General features: G+C 42.1%; 2 protein-coding genes across 2 annotated transcripts; both read right to left on the bottom strand.

Moving 5' to 3' along the window:
* Window positions 1–344: 344 nt before the first annotated feature.
* Window positions 345–11,762, bottom strand: LOC139477173 (uncharacterized). Its single transcript, XM_071259723.1, has 6 exons — window positions 11,751–11,762; window positions 10,533–10,588; window positions 2,898–2,939; window positions 1,170–1,249; window positions 697–765; window positions 345–591 (listed from the first exon to the last, which is right to left on the bottom strand). Exons 2-6 carry the CDS (start codon window positions 10,570–10,572, stop codon window positions 373–375), a joined length of 450 nt encoding a protein of 149 aa, XP_071115824.1. The 5' UTR covers window positions 10,573–10,588; window positions 11,751–11,762; the 3' UTR covers window positions 345–372.
* LOC139477084 (cell adhesion molecule CEACAM5-like) lies at window positions 11,725–17,247 on the bottom strand. The gene is made up of 6 exons (XM_071259637.1): window positions 17,205–17,247; window positions 16,710–17,057; window positions 15,682–16,089; window positions 12,484–12,750; window positions 11,937–12,070; window positions 11,725–11,766 (listed from the first exon to the last, which is right to left on the bottom strand). The coding sequence occupies exons 1-6, from the start codon at window positions 17,245–17,247 to the stop codon at window positions 11,725–11,727; spliced, it is 1,242 nt and encodes a 413-aa protein (XP_071115738.1).
* Between the last annotated feature and the right edge of the window lie 526 nt (window positions 17,248–17,773).

The raw sequence follows: 17,773 nt of genomic DNA, 5'->3' as shown, positions 1-17,773 counted from the left end.
GTTTACCACTTCGGTGAAACCCACGAGCACGGGTATGGTGCTGACAAACCTAGAAACATAATCGGGGCGAACCGGGATTCGAACCCATAATCATAGGTTTCTGGCGTGCCCAAGGGACGCAACTCTGCACAACGAATCGCGGCGCCTTAGACGACTTGGCCACCCGTGCCCCCTATAACTAATGACGTCAAGTTGATATATATTTCATCATGGCGGTGCTGGAATTGAATCTAATGAAAATGATTCTGAACTTTAGATTAACTTTAGATCGTGATATGAATTCAAAACGTCAAAGAAAGAAATTAAAATTTCAACGCAATAACCTCGTAAACATCGAAACAAAACCTTGATATTCTCAGGTTTTGTTCATCTTCATTCCCAGAAGTTCTGCCTGCGGCGCTCCTCCCGCTCCTCCCGCTCCTCCTCCTCCTCAACCTCCCAGATCTTGTCCGGCAGCTGTGGCCCGGGGGTGAGGGAGAAGTCTATCTCCTCATACACCACGGGCTCCTCCCTGCTGTGTATGACGGACATGCCGTCAATCATGGTGGGTGGGGCAAGGTCAAGGTCGGCATACGTCAGACCGTCATCGTTCTGAAAGCGTAACAAACTTCACTAACAACCGTCTTAACTTTCTTTTAGATTAAGTTTATCAGTGAATATACGTATAAATCCACCTTCTACAGTTACTAGACCTACCGTTTCGCCGCAGTTGTTGGTTTCTTCTTTGTATTGGTCTGGGAAGTTGATGAGAACTGCTCTCTCATGCTGGAGATAACAAAATAGATATGATCTATCTTAGAGATCTCCTCAATAATCTGAGAAAAAACATATTATTTACCATTATCATCTATTTTTGGGCTGTCGGGTAGCCTAGTGGTTAAAGCGTTCCCTCGCCACTCCAAAGACCCGGGTTCGATTCCCGACATGGGTACAATGTGTGAAGTCCATTTCTGGTGTCCCCCGCCGTGATATTGCTAGAATATTGCTAAAGGCGGCGTAAACCACACTCACTCATGTTATTTTTTTTTTATAAATTCCGTTCATTCTTTCACGTTGCTTGCCCCCACCCCTCCCGCCGGTTCACACACAGACTGATGGCAAAAGATTATACTTTTTTCAGCAAATGTTTTACAACACAACAATTCCAATAAACGTAAATGCAGACTTACCGATGGCGCTGCGCCTTGAAACGCCCTGTTCACGAACTGTTTGGATGTAACCTTCCTGACTGTGGCATACACATCAGACCCTGCAGAGGGGAGAACCAGGAAGTATCAATTATTTGTACCTTCATCAGGTGAGGTGAGGTGAGGTGAAAATGGGTTTAACGTCGCGTCCAAGATTATTGCACTAATATAGCGACGTGTGTGTGTGTGTGTGTGTGCGTGTGTGTGTGTGTGTGTGTGTGTGTGTGTGTGTGGCTGCTTGTACTAGACCATCTTCCCGAGGCAAGAGAGTTAACCTACTTTAAAAGTCCAGTTTCCACCCTTGCCGAACTAGGCTGGAATTCCTTCGCTCGATCGTAGCGCCACCAGAGGCAATTACAAGTTATGTCCTTTCTATGCCTCTCCTATGGACCAATGAGATTCAACCTCTTGTATCACTTGCATTTGCTTCAAACAAAACGGTGGCGCTCAGTCAAGACGATCTGATTGATAATCAAGATCTATATTGTGATAAAACGAGTCTTACATCGCGAAGTGCATCAAATCACGTGAGCACTTTGATTAAAAGCATCAAAAGATTTAGAAAATATATGTTGACAACGAGTAAGCGGTGAACATGCTTTGCAAATCCTGCAGTCGACCGAAATCTGCATGACACTTTACGAACCGGATTTCGATTTCGGTACGCGATTTTGATTGGACTATGCATAGACTCGTTAGTCCAGCCAAAATGTAACTCCATAATACCAGCCGAGTTCAGCAAGCCATTAGGGTTAACTCACTTGCCTCGGGAAGATGGTACTAGACCGGACTGATGCCGATTTATAGCCCAATGAGATACCATGCCGCAGTTTAACATTAATCCCCCCACTCAGACACAGTATACTGACTCCGAGCCGACCAGTCCTTGTTTTAACCCTAAATTCCGAGCGCCAGATAGGGTAACAACAAGTACCATCTTTTAACGTCTTTTGGTATGACGCGGCCGGGGATCGAACCCCCGACCTTCCGCTCTCCTGGTGGATGCTCCACCACTAGACCACGGAGGCGGTCACCTTCATCAGTCAGATAGGGGGTTTTAAGGTTTTAGCCGTTTACCAATTCCGATCTGATGCTGACAAACCAGGAATCATAACCAAGGAGAATCTTGGATTCGAACCCATTATCATAGATTTCTGGCACGCCCCAGGATTGACACTATGCTCAGCGAATTGCAACCATCCACCCTCAGAGACAAAGTGAGTGAGTTGGGTTTAACGCCACTTTTAACAGTATTCCAGTTATATCACGGCGTGTCAGCTTAATGTGGGAGGAAAGCCCGAAGTGATGCAGGTCTAAGACGTTTACCACTTCGGTGAAACCCACGAGCACGGGTATGGTGCCGACAAACCTAGAAACATAATCGGGGCGAACCAGGATTCGAACCCACAATCATAGGTTTCTGGCGTGCCCAAGGATCGACACAATGCGCAGCGAATTGCAACGCTTTAGACTACCGGACAAACCACCCACCCACAGAGACAAAGAAAAACGGTCTCGCCTTTAGGTAGCATCAGTCAGGGAGTTATAACATCGTCATGTTTTAAGCGGGGGCACGGGTGGCCCAGTCGTCTAAGGCGCCGCGATTCGCTGTGCAGAGTTGCGTTAAACCCAACTCACTCACTCACTCATGTTTCAAGCATCACCTCAGTTGAGACTTACTTCCCACAAGTAAAAAATAACAGGCCAAACCTTCGCTTCTGCTCCTCTTTTTGTTCACCTTGGCATACAGGTCTGGAGAAACACAATCATAAACAAATAACAACAACGAAATATTAATATCAATAGTTGTGTTTGTTGTTTAACGCCGCAATATTCAAGCTGTGAGACGGCTATACGTAAATCATCGAGTCTGGACCACACAAACCAGTGATTGACATCACGCGCATCGATCTACGCAATTAGGATGCAATGACATCAACCAAGTCAGTGAGCCTGACCACCCGATCCCGTTAGTCGCCTAACGACAAGCATAGTCGCCTTTTACGGCAAGTAAAGCTAGACGAAAACCAATTCTAATCCAGATCGGGCTAGTATTAATGGTAGATGCCTGAGGTAGTGGTTACCTAATTGTGTCGATTTCTACTTTGAAATCTTATCCATTTACGAAACGGCATCGCGTCCCAATTGCGTAGATCGATGCTGTTGATTATTTACAGACCGACGTCAGATAGCTGGAACATTGCTGAGTGAGGCGTTTAGCAAAAAACAAACAAACAAACAAAACAAAACCTGTATGTACTTACATACATGTGCAAATTAGAGGTTATTAAATGACGTAGATCGATGCTGTTGATGTCATTCGCTGGATTGTCTGATCCAGACTCGATTATTTACAGACCGACGTCAGATAGCTTGAACATTGCTGAGTGAGGCGTTTAGCAAAAAACGAAAAAACAAAAAAAACACACCTGTATGTACTTAGGTTATTAAATTACAACAAATTCATCTTAAGACTGCTACTATTTCTTGTATGACCGCCGTCATATAGCTGGAACATTGCTGAGTGCAAACAAACTAACAAACAAACAAAGCATTAGCCATACTTCTGCCCGTGGCCACAGTGAGCATTTTTAGAGAATGATGTGTGAGAATGTGAATGAGAATTATATGTTATAGGTTTGCTTTATGTATCTGGCGTGGCTTGTTTGAGAATACATGATTGAACAGTGAAGGCTATAGTGTCCTCAAGAGGAATTCAAAGTTTGAGATATGGTGTTTTCCAGAGCCAGCGGTACATTTGACGTAAATTCATAAAGCTCTCATGAACGTTTATTCTGCAGTAAACGACCTGTTATCACCCATATGTGTAAACATAAACCAGACATGACATGACAAACTGCTAACAGCCTTGTTAATGCCACGTTGCACCGACTGCCTGGGTCATTGGACACGACATTTGCAGTGTCATGTCTGAAAAGCTTCCTTGTTTGCGATCACTTTTCTTCTAAAAGGAACTTCAATGTCATCTAACATATTTGTTAGAGTGTTCATCTTGTTTCTACTATTTGAATACATGACTACGTCTCCACTGGCCTCGAACGATGTTCTCAGGTCCTCTTCCGGTCGAACAGGAAGATTAAAGAGTCATGGATGCATGATTTAAAAGCGATATCGATGAGAGGCCAAGGAGTTCAAGTACAAGGAATCCGAAATCAAATACAAGGAAAGAAGGAGGGTAGGGTGGGTGTCAGAGGGGGAGTGGGAGGGTGTGGGAGGGAGAGGGGTGAATTGCTGCCGGTTAGACACACATCCTTAAACAATTTCATGTTGAGTAACGATGAACAAAATATCACATGATGTAGTTGGGACGATAACCTCTGAATTTTACAAAAAACAAACTCTTTCTTCTCTTGTTTATGTGCTTCGGGGTGACTTAGGATATATTCGTCAAGTGCAACTATCAATTCAGTATTGTAATTTGTGTTAAATCATTCCTTACCCTTTATATGTCGACTGATCAGAGTGCTATCGTTACTTCAATTATCCACAGCCAGCTGCTATCAGCAACAATTTCAATTGCTTGTTTTATTTGTTTATTTGACTTAACATTCAGACATATTCCAACTTTGTGACGACGGTCTGTTAATAATCGAGTCTGTACCAGACTATCCAGTGATTGACATCATGAGCATCGCCGCAACTGAGATACGATGACATGCATCAACCAAGTCAGCGAGCATGACCACCCGATCCCGTAAGTCGCGTCTTACCAAATGTTACCAATCATCTCGGTGGCAGTGGCAGTTGAAAGTGTGGCTGAACTATTAACAATGAGGTCAATTACGTCCTAATTAGTGTCCTACCTTAATTTGGTACTAAACATCGATATGTTTCTGAGGAAATGAACATGAAGCTTAAAATGAATAAAAATAATAAATATACATTCATATCATAAGCGTGTGTTTATGAATCACTGGATGGTATGAACGAATTTACGCGTTTAATTCTACCGAAGCTATTAATACGGCCTCTGATACAGTTGATACATTGGCTAATCCTTTAACTGTAGCTTCTAGAGCTAGCCCCTGAACTGTACATTCCACGGCTAATCCTTTAACTGTAGCTTCTAGAGCTAACCCCTGAACTGTATATTCCACAGCTAATCCTTTAACTGTAGCAACTATAGCTGTACTTTCCACAGCTAATCCTTTAACTGTAACTTCTAGAGCTAACCCCTGAGCTGTACATTCCACAGCTAATCCTTTAACTGTACCTTCTAGAGGTGGCCCCTGAGCCGTACATTCCACAGCTAATCCTTTAACTGTAGCTTCTAGAGCTAGTCCCTGAACTGTACATTCCACAGCTCATCCTTTAACTGTAGCTTCTAGGGCTAACACCTGAACTGTACATTCCACAGCTAATCCTTTAACTGTAGCTTCTAGAGCTGTACATTCCACAGCTAATCCTTTAACTGCAGCTTCTAGAGCTGGCCCATGAACCATACATTCCACAGCTAATCCTTTAACTGTAGTTTCTAGAGCTAACCCTTGAACCGTACATTCCACAGCTAATCCTTTAACTGTAGCTTCTAGAGCTAACCCTTGAACTGTACATTCCACAGCTAATCCTTTAACTGTAGCTTCTAGAGCTAACCCCTGAACTGTACATTCCACAGCTAATCCGTTAACTGTAGCTTCTAGAAATGTACATTCCACAGCTAATCCTTTAACTGCAGCTTCTAGAACTAACCCTTGAACTGTACGTTCCACAGCTAATCCTTTAACTGTAGCTTCTAGAGCTAACCCCTGAACTATACATTCCACAACTAATCCTTTAACTGTAGCTTCTAGATCTAACCCATGAACTGTACATTCCACAGCTAATCCTTTAACTGTAGCTTCTAGATCTAACCCATGAACTGTACATTCCACAACTAACCCTTTAACTGTAGCTTCTAGAGCTAACCTCTGAACCATACATTCCACAGCTAATCCTTTAACTGTAGCTTCTAGAGCTAACCCCTGAACTATACATTCCACAACTAATCCTTTAACTGTAGCTTCTAGATCTAACCCCTGAACTGTACATTCCACAGCTAATCCTTTAACTGTAGCTTCTAGAGCTAACCCCTGAACTATACATTCCACAGCTAATCCTTTAACTGTAGCTTCTAGAGCTGTACATTCCACAGCTAATCCTTTAACTGCAGCTTCTAGAGCTAACCCTTGAACTGTACATTCCACAGCTAATCCTTTAACTGTAGCTTCTAGAGCTAACCCCTGAACTATACATTCCACAACTAATCCTTTAACTCTAGCTTCTAGATCTAACCCATGAACTGTACATTCCACAGCTAATCCTTTAACTGTAGCTTCTAGAGCTAACCCCTGAACTATACATTCCACAACTAACCCTTTAACTGTAGCTTCTAGAGCTAACCCCTGAACTGTACATTCCACAGCTAATCCTTTAACTGTAGCTTCTAGAGCTAACCCCTGAACTATACATTCCACAACTAATCCTTTAACTGTAGCTTCTAGAGCTAACCTCTGAACCATACATTCCACAGCTAATCCTTTAACTGTAGCTTCTAGAGCTAACCCCTGAACTATACATTCCACAACTAATCCTTTAACTGTAGCTTCTAGAGCTAACCCCTGAACTATACATTCCACAACTAATCCTTTAACTGTAGCTTCTAGAGCTAACCCCTGAACTATACATTCCACAACTAATCCTTTAACTGTAGCTTCTAGAGCTAACCTCTGAACCATACATTCCACAGCTAATCCTTTAACTGTAGCTTCTAGAGCTAACCCCTGAACTATACATTCCACAACTAATCCTTTAACTGTAGCTTCTAGAGCTAACCCCTGAACTATACATTCCACAACTAATCCTTTAACTGTAGCTTCTAGAGCTAACCCCTGAACTATACATTCCACAACTAATCCTTTAACTGTAGCTTCTAGAGCTTACCCCTGAACTGTACATTCCACAACTAAACCTTTAACTGTAGCTTCTAGAGCTTTCCCCTGAACTGTACATTCCACAGCTAATCCTTTAACTGTAGCTTCTAGAGCTTACCCCTGAACTGTACATTCCACAGCTAATCCTTTAACTGTAGCTTCTAGAGCTAGTCCCTGAACTGTACATTCCACAGCTCATCCTTTAACTGTAGCTTCTAGGGCTAACACCTGAACTGTACATTCCACAGCTAACCCTTTAACTGTAGCTTCTAGAGCTAACCCCTGAACTATACATTCCACAGCTCATCCCTTAACTGTAGCTTCTAGAGCTTACCCCTGAACTGTACATTCCACAGCTAATCCTTTAACTGTAGCTTCTAGAGCTAGTCCCTGAACTATACATTCCACAGCTCATCCTTTAACTGTAGCTTCTAGGGCTAACACCTGAACTGTACATTCCACAGCTAATCCTTTAACTGTAGCTTCTAGAGCTCACCCATGAACCGTACATTCCACAGCTAATCCTTTAACTGTAGCTTCTAGAGCTAACCCCTGAACTGTACATTCCACAACTAATCCTTTAACTGTAGCTTCTAGAGCTAACCCCTGAACTGTACATTCCACAGCTAATCCTTTAACTGTAGCTTCTAGAGCTTGCCCTTGAACTGCACATTCAACAGCTAATCCTATAACTGTAGCTTCTAGAGTCAACCCATGAACTGTACAATCCACAGCTAATCCTTTAACTGTAGCTTCTAAAGCTTACCCATGAACCGTACATTCCACAGCTAATCCTTTAACTGTTGCTTCTATAGCTAACCCCTGAACTGTACATTCCACAGCTAATCCTTTAACTGTAGCTTCTAGAGCTAACCCCTGAACTATACATTCCACAGCTAATCCTTTAACTGTAGCTTCTAGAGCTAACCCCTGAACTGTACATTCCACAACTAATCCTTTAACTGTAGCTTCTAGAGCTAACCATTGAACTGTACATTCCACAGCTAATCCTTAAAATGTAGCTTCTAGAGCTAGCCCATGAACTGTACATTCCACAGCTAATCCTTTAACTGTAGCTTCTAGAGCTAACCCCTGAACTGTACATTCCACAGCTAATCCTTTAACTGTAGCTTCTAGAGCTACCCAATGAACTGTACATTCCACAGCTAATCCTTTAACTGTAGCTTCTAGAGCTTACCCATGAACCGTACATTCCACAGCTAATCCTTTAACTGTAGTTATTAGAGGTAACCCCTGAACTGTACATTCCACGGCTAATACTTTAACTGTAGCTTCTAGAGCTCACCCCTGAACTGTACATTCCACGGCTAATACTTTAACTGTAGCTTCTAGAGCTCACCCCTGAACTGTACATTTCACAGCTAAACCTGTAACTGTAAGTTTATAGCTAGACCTGTCAATGTAGCTTCTAGAGCTAAAACTTGTCACTGTAGCTTCTATAGCTAAAACATGTAACTGTATCTTCTTACAATGCTTACAATGTGACTGTAACACGTTGTGCTTACCCTTTGACTAACATCTTGTGCTTACCCTGTGACTAAGATCTAGTTCTTACCTTGTGACAGTAACTTTTAGAGCTTACCCCGTAAGTGTAATTTCTTGAGCTAAACATGTATCCATAGCTACTAGAGCCAAACCTGTAGCTATATGTTCTCGTGCTTACCATGTGATCGTAACGTCTAGTTCTTACCCCGAGGGCCCTCTGATACATTCAATGTAACCGTCTGGTTTTACTGTTGTAATTGGGGATATCATAATTTCGACTAGTGATGGCTCTGACAGAAGCATCCGACTGTGATGTCATCCTTGAAAGGAAGTTCCTGACTTGGAGGAAGTCACAGAAAGAAACCCCTGACATACTTACGAGGGGTTGCTGAAACGTTTTGAGCCCAACTGTGAAGGATGTATGGCCCACCCTTTACAGTTTACATGTATATACTTTCCTTATATATACTCACACGCAACAGAAACGCAAGTGGTTTTAAGCAAATAGGTAACAAACACGGAACCATAGATTGATATGAGTTTTAGCATGTAGTGAAGCCTGATGGTGTTATCAACATTTTTGGTTGCATTTTGGAAGCCCCGAGTAAAAACGCAACATAAAAAAACGAATCGCCAAAACGCACCATTGCAATGAATATGTGGGTACCATGTACCCATTTCTCGCGAAATCGAAAATGCACGAACTATCACGAATTGTAGAGGGTATAAAACTGTGGCCGATTCTTGGACCTACCACTCCTTGGTCAACAATGCCACGCCTAGCTCAAATTCAGAGAAACCAGGCTATCGGGCGTTTGGAAGCTGGAGAGTCTGTCCAAGATGTTGCCCGTCATTTCAACGTTAACATAACCACAATTTACCGTCTCCTGCATCGATACAATGCTACACAGACCACAGATGACCTTCCTCGGAGCGGTCATCCTAGGGTCACCACGCCTCGACAAGATCGGCAGATTACCCGTCAACACTAGCGACATCCGTTCCTAACTGCAAGTGAAAGTGCTCGACAGACCATAGGAACACATAATCGAAACATTAGCCGGTACACAGTGATCTGACGTCTCCGTTCCAACAACCTCAGATGTCGCCGACCAGCACGTCGTCCTGTGCTCCAACCACGGCATCGACAAGCACGACTTCAATGGGCACAGGGTCATCACAATTGGCGTCATCGTGAGTGGAGGTGTGTCATCTGCTCTGATGAAAGTCGCTTTTGTGTCTCTCATGCAGACGGAAGTGTCTGAATTTGGCGGCGTCGAGGTGATCGTTTGGCTGACAGATACGTTGTGGAAAGGGATCCATGGGGTGGACCTAGCGTCATAATATGGGCAGGGATTGGACTTAAAGCGAGACTTGGATCCATGTGCCATCTGAATGTTGGTCAAGGTCGGGGACACGGCGTCACTGCTCAGCGGTTTATCGACCAAGTGAACAGACCGCACGTTGTTCCATTTTTTGCACAACAATGTGCGCCCAGTCCCTAAAACTGCCGATGAACTACGCACAGCTGCTCTGGATGTGTGCAGAAGGATCCCTAGGGCCTTCACAAACCGTCTGATCAACTCAATGTACAGGAGATGTGTGGCAGTGATCAATGCTAATGGTGGTCACACCAGGTATTGACTGATATTTTCGGTATTGACCCGAAACTGTGTAAGCCCTCAACATGTGTAAAAACCCACTTATGCCATCTGCCTTTTAATCCATTAAACTGTCTTCAGCCAATTTTTATTAATCTTGCCCTATTAGTATTTCTTGTCTTTACTGTTGAAAATAAATAACATGTATACCGCATACTCGACTTGCGTTTCTTTTGCGTGCGAGTATATATTGTATGTATTGGTATTAACCGACAATTCAATACCATAGGAAGACCTGCCATACTTACCGCTGGGATCTTGCTGAAACTGTCCTTCATTGTCACTCATATTTGGGTCGCCAACTCTGAAAAGAGAGACATGTGAAGTGAAGGAAGCAGTAACACACAACTTACTGTGTTATACATTCCAACGCTTGAGCTTTGGACCCTTGTGTTTACCCTAAAGCTTAACTTGTACAGGTAACCATGTAACCTTCACTTGTACAGGTAACCATGTAGCCTTTACTTGTAGAGGTAACATGTAACCTTTACTTGTAGAGGTAACATGTAACCTTTACGTGTAGAGGTAACCCTGTAACCTTTACATGCAGAGGTAACATGTAACCTTTACTTGTAGAGGTAACCCTGTAAACTTTACTTGTAGAGGTAACCCTGTAAACTTTACTTGTAGAGGTAACCCTGTAACCTTTACTTGTAGAGGTAACATATAACCTTTACTTCTAGAGGTAACCATATAACCTTTACTTGTAGAGGTAACATGTAACCTTTACTTGTACAGGTAACATGTAACCTTTACTTGTAGAGGTAACATGTAACCTTTACTTGTAGAGGTAACATGTAACCTTAACTTGTAGAGGTAACATATAACCTTTACTTGTACAGGTAACCCTGTAACCTTTACTTGTAGATGTAACCATATAACCTTTACTTGTAGAGGTAACCATGTAACCTTTACTTGTACAGGTAACATGTAACCTTTACTTGTACAGGTAACATGTAACCTTTACATGCAGAGGTAACATGTAACCTTTACTTGTAGAGGTAACCCTGTAAACTTTACTTGCAGAGGTAACATGTAACCTTTACTTGTAGAGGTAACCCTGTAACCTTTACTTGTAGAGGTAACATGTAACCTTTACTTCTAGAGGTAACCATGTAACCTTTACTTGTACAGGTAACATGTAACCTTTACTTGTAGTGGTAACATGTAACCTTTACTTGTAGTGGTAACATGTAACCTTTACTTGTAGATGTAACCATATAACCTTTACTTTTAGAGGTAACCATGTAACCTTTACTTGTACAGGTAACGTGTAACCGTTACTTGTAGTGGTAATATGTAACCTTTATTTGTAGAGGTAACCATATAACCTTTACTTGTAGAGGTAACTCTAGAATATTAACTTGTAGATGTATGCACTATTCTTCTCACAGTTCTTTAAATGTTCTACCGTCAACAGTTACCCGCTGTAACAGTGTATCAGTCGTGGAAGGAAGAGCCCATACCTGTATACTTCACCTCCTGAAACAGATAATAAATATCCCAGTAAATGAACACGCTCAAAGCAAATCATGAATTTAAAAGTATTCAGAATTTGCAGTAATTGTAGTAAAACAACTGACTATAAATGCCTGGCAAGATAGATGCCCCAAATATCAGCAAAATTCAGATTCTGTTATCTCAAGCATTACTAAGATAATACCTTTCTTGATTCTGTTTTTGTAAGCAACGACGACGACGAGTACAGCAATGACGACGATCAGGACAGAACAGACAGCAGCCACAGGGACGATGGAAGCGACGCCAGCTTCAGTAACCTCACGCGCTGGAACATTCAAAATATAACAAAAAAATTGTTCATGATTCTAATGTTTCCGGTGTATATATGGAATAATATGACATTTTAATTTGAATATGTGGTGAAATACAGTACAAGTGTGGAAAAAGGAGTTATGGGAACAGTGTATTTTTGTCGAATTATGAATTACGTAAACGATTGGTTACTGTCTCCAATGCAGAACTGTTTTTATTTAAGTTTGAAATGACAGAACTGTTTTTGACATTTGAAGAACCTGAAAGTTCCTGATCAATAGTTTGTGTTAGAATGACTTATTATCTTGAATCTCTGTGGGTTTAGAGAAAGTTGGAATGAATGAAAATGAAATTGGTCATTAGAGGAGTTATCCAAATAAATGTTACATATTCTGTCTATCACCAGCAATGTTGTAGAAGTCTTACAGGAACCGTCCAGCGTCAGACTCCGTGATGTATTCCCATGTGTGTTGTTGGCGTGGCACGTGTACTGTCCAGACACAGATCTGTCTACAGCTGGTATATACAACACAGCCTCCCTCTGTCCCGTGATCACCCTCTGTCTGGATGTGTCCCACCAGGTCACAGTGCAGGCGGGGTTACAGTCAGCAGAACATCTCACTGTGAGAGGGTCACCTTCTTCTACATATAGCCTGTCACTTGTCTCGTTAAACTGTATCTGGTCAGGTCCATCTGGAATGTTTGATGTACTATGGTCAGTAGTTCCACACTGTATCACCAGCTAAACGGAAAATGCTACTACACGCGACAGCGGATCCTTCTGATCCTTTATAATGTGATGTCAGCGTACAGCTTGGTTTTGTAATGTATGTGTGAATAGCGAGATAAACATGTGCGGTTTGTTTCTGCGACATGTACTTGTGTGACTACTGGAAATACACATGTGACGGAGGGGCCAATATTGTACAAGGGGAAGGGGTACGAAAACATATTTTATAACTAGTGAGTGAGTTGGGTTTAACGCCGCTTTTAACAGTATCCCAGTCATATCACGGCGTGTCAGCTTTATGTGGTAGGAAAGCCCGAAGTGATGACGGGCTGGGAGGTTTGCCACTTCGGTGAAACCCACGAGCACGGGTATGGTGCTGACAAACCTAGAAACACAATCGGGGCGAACCGGGATTCGAACCGACAATCATAGGTTTCTGGCGTGCCCAATGGACGCAACTCTGCACAGCGAATCGCGGCGCATTAGACGACTGGGCCCTGGTAGGAGAAGTACAGTGAAGGGTTGAAAAAGTGGAAACGTTGTAATTTACACATCAATTAAGGTCAGTGTTTCTAGTTAAGGGAATACCCGATCATAAAATATTGAGGTTATACACACATTTTGCATGATGACCTTGACCTTGACAGTCAACCCATCTTATTACAGAAAAATCAGCTTTACATATATGGTGTTGCTTAAGAGTATGTTGGTAAGTACGTATGTGATAGACAAAATTGGAGCCAACATGTTACAAATGTTTCCGTTGTAACATGTGCAATGACAAGATCTTTTTTCATGTTTAAGACGGGCGGTGAGGTAACCTAGTGGTTAGGGCGTTCGCTCGTCACGCCGAAGACCCGGCTTCGATTCCCACATAGGCACAATGTGTGAAGCCCATTTCTGGTGTCCCCCGTCGTGATATTGCTGGAATATTGCTAAAAGCGGCGTAAAACCATATTCACTCACTCATGTTTAAGACGTATCTTCTAAAGTGTTGCAAGGTAAATAAAATAATAACAGACAAATGACAAGATTAGGTAAGAGATAAAATCAGAAAGTTTGCTAATGATCTAATACATGTTTATCTTGTTACGGAATTTGCATATTTGCATTTACAACGCGGGGGTGTGGGTGTTTTTAAAAAAAAAAATTATTATTATTTTTTTTTTGGGGGTGTGTGTGTTAATGTGGCATGGCCGTGGTTTACAGTGAAGGCAGGTAAGACGCACAAATCAGTACGCTGGGTTTAGGGCCATCAAACAATGATCGATCTATGAGTAATCGATTGAAAGTTGAAAGATTAATATGTCGTGGCCCAGTGACCAGTGATTGCCATCAAGCCAATCACAAGCGTTAAGGGAAGAGCACGGCGTCATTAGCGTCAGGAGTATGGTTTCACGCCGCTTTTAGCAATATTCCAGCAATATCACGGCGGGGGACGCCAGAAATGGGCTTCACACATTGTACCCATTTTGGGAATTGAACCCGGGTCTTCGGCGTGACGAGCGAACGCTTTAACCACTAGGCTACCCGACCGCCCCTGCATACCTGAGAAGGTAAATGAAAGATGTTTAAATATTTCAAGCTCTAGTTTTATAGGGCCACTACATGGGTTTGTAGAAAGGACGATTTAGCATAGTAACTTAGCCATCGTGAATTAGAATACATCCTTTCTACCTTGATCTTCAACACGTGCAATAGATATTCTAAGAACAACAGTATACCATATTTTAAATTATGCTTCTTAAAACAGTTCCATTAAAAAAGACACCGTCTCCTTGAATTAATATATTGTTGTTGAGACTACATTCAAATTGTTAACAGCCATAAATGGTGTATGAATATGGAATATGTACCTCGAGATATCGCTCAATGGAGGTAGGACTGAGGTTTCACTATATGCTATTCAGCAATGTTCGTTCAACATGTCATGGTATTTGGTATATGTTTAGTTGGTAATGGTTCACATATGTTTCATTTTTACCTTGATATTGGATTTGTGCTTTACCATGCTCATAACTCATCTAAAAATGTATATTTGACTCGTAAACATCTCTAGACCGCCTCCGTGGTCAAGTGGTAGAACGTCCGCCTGGAGAGCGGAAGGTCCGGGCTTCGATCTCCGGCCGCGTCATACCAAAAGACGTTAAAAGATGGTACTTGTTGTTACCCTGTCTGGCGCTCGGCATTAAGGGGCTAAAACAAGGACTGGTCGGCTCGGAGTCAGTATACTGTGTCTGGGTGGGGTATTCATGTTAATCTGCGGCATGGTATCTCAGTGAGCTAACACTTTAAATCGGCATCAGTCCGGACTAGTGCAAGCAGCCACACACACACACGTACATGCACGTCGCTATATAGGTGCAATAATCTTGGACGCGACGCTAAACCCCATTTCACCTCACCTCACATCACCGTAAACATCCCTCAAATTGCCAGACTGATAAATATGTATGCTTCGTCTTGTGATGACATCACATTTCGTGCAATCAATATAACTTAGTGTTTGTATTTTATCCTGTGTATATATGCTGAAAATATATGAACATCAATGCTGACAGTAAAGTGTCAGTCTGCGTTGATATTTAAAACCCTAGACAACATATCCAGGTGCCGTGAAAATATATGTATAGTGATCATGAATTTCTATATACCTTCTGAAACTGCAATGATTATGAAGCTGACACTTTTCACAGCTGATTTTGACTTTGGTGTCTATTATCCCGACACGACCCGCCGACATACTTTGATAATACTTCCGAACCTAAACGTTATTTTGAACAATGCACAGTGCTTCTGAAAATACAGTTCTCACAAAACTGTAGCTCAGAACCACAGTTGGAAAGATAAGATACTTCGTTCTCATACCTTAAACAAGGTAAGTGCTTACTCACATTGAACCTCCAGTACATGTCCGTGACTCCAGTCAGACTCCAGCCCCTCCTCCACAGCCTGGCAGGTGTAGATGTCTCCCTGGTTCTCTCTGCTGATGTGGGTTATTGTCAGGACATCTCCGCCTGTATGAGGCCCGTCACCAGATACTAGCATGGTCCTGTTCCTCCTCCAGGTGTAGATGTCTCCCTGCTTCTTTCTGCTGATGTGGGTTATTGGCAGGACATCTCCACCTATGTGAGACCCGTCAACAGATTCCAGCAGGGTCCTGTTCCTCCTCCAGGTGTAGGTCATGTTCAGTGGCGGGTGGTCCGGGGGCAGACTCTGGGAGAAGGAGGAGCATGTCAAGGTGACATTCTCACCTGATACAGCTGAGGCAGGTCCTGTGACGTCAGGTGTGGTCGGCTTCTCTGTTAAAATATTAATATTTCAAAATAAACCAGTCAACGAGGACCATAGAATTGTGTCGTTTTATATATCGAGTAAATGGGGTTCAAATTAACAATGTTTTATCATGATGTCTTCACCATGATATTACTGTAATATTCGAACCTCGTTTCATCTATATTTTTTCACCAACAACCGTTGAGGGTATTACCCCAAATCATGTCAGTACTCCAACATTACACTTTACTCAAAGAAAATTGTTTCAGTTCATTTCTTCATTATGTTATGCCATGGAATTTCCTTTATAGCCAATGGCAGGAGGTTTTGAAATCTTAAAATTACAAATGAAAGTGCTAATTCCCAGGGCACATTTCCCGTGACACAACTGCGAGACACAAGTGATGAATGTGATGAGCATGAGCTGCCTTGCGAAATACTTGAACCCTCCTGACCAAAGGTGTATGAAACATTAAAAGTAATATACCACTCCTATCCTTATTCTTCTAACGGTTTTACTTTCTTCACAACTAAAGGGTCTGCTACCAATGATTACTTTCTGATATTGTGTATTTATTACGGCGATGCAGCTTAATGCACTTTCATTTCTTGGAATATTCTTCTGTTAATCACACGTAAAACTTACGTGACACAACGAGGATCTGTCTACACCCGGCTACCGTCTGATTTCTGCTTCCTTGGCAGTAGTAGGTAGCAGCGTCCTGTACAGTAATATTGTAGATGGTAAACACCAGCTGTCCGGTCTGTGATAGTGAGTCCTCCCCTGTGTATCTGATCCTGGTGGTGTAGCCGGTGTCACTGCTGTTGAGTACCTTTACACGGTGTGACTTAGGTATAACCACTAACAGTTTTACCGAACCGTTCCTCCATACGAAATATGAGTTGCTGACATTAGCTGGGTTCATGGTTAAGTTAACATCGTATCCAACACGTGTGACGGTGTGTGGGTAGTCAGACGTCACGAAGGACAGACCTGCACACAGAACAAATCATAATCGTTAAACTTATGCTTATTTACATTTGATAGAAATTGTAAATGTTGCGAATTATTAACGCGAAATACGAATTTAAGCACAGCTCAATATAATGCCAAGTTCTGTATTCGCAGACCGATACATACCACACACATATATCCCTCCAGACACCATGAAAAACAGAAACATAGTCACCAGCGTGTTGAGTTAATACTGAGTTGATACAATATGTAATTTGTGTGTAAAGCTTCAAAAATTTAGTTTCGCTCGATGATATTTCCGTGTAAAAGTAGGTCACTTCCCCTTGTACGTGAAGTTGTGAAAATATATTACTGTATGGATTTCTTAGCGGTTATGTACCCCGTGGAGACCAGGGTAAGAATTAATCATAATCATTCTGTATATAGACTATATGTTTGTGAGTGTTGATTATCTGAATAACGTTATTGGTTATACCATTGACACCGATATACCATATACTGTCTCAGACCATCTGCCTATCCTTCTGTATATAACAAATGACTGTCCTAAAAAAACCATATAGTGGATATAAGGTCAATTGGAAGAAAGCGTGTGATACTGATCTTATGCTGTATCGCTATGAAACTGAAAACTACTTTCGTGAAGACATATGCAAGCTGTCCCAATTCCAATCCCATAATGAATATATTGAAACGTATAATAAGTACATTACAGAAGCCCTCCATGCATCTAC

The sequence above is a fragment of the Haliotis cracherodii genome, unplaced genomic scaffold, assembly GCF_022045235.1.
Source record: "Haliotis cracherodii isolate W230 unplaced genomic scaffold, xgHalCrac1.p SCAF_31, whole genome shotgun sequence".
Taxonomy (NCBI): Eukaryota; Metazoa; Mollusca; class Gastropoda; order Lepetellida; family Haliotidae; genus Haliotis; species Haliotis cracherodii.
The sequence above is the reverse complement of the archived record's forward strand: the minus strand, read 5'-3'. Positions and strand labels throughout refer to the sequence as shown.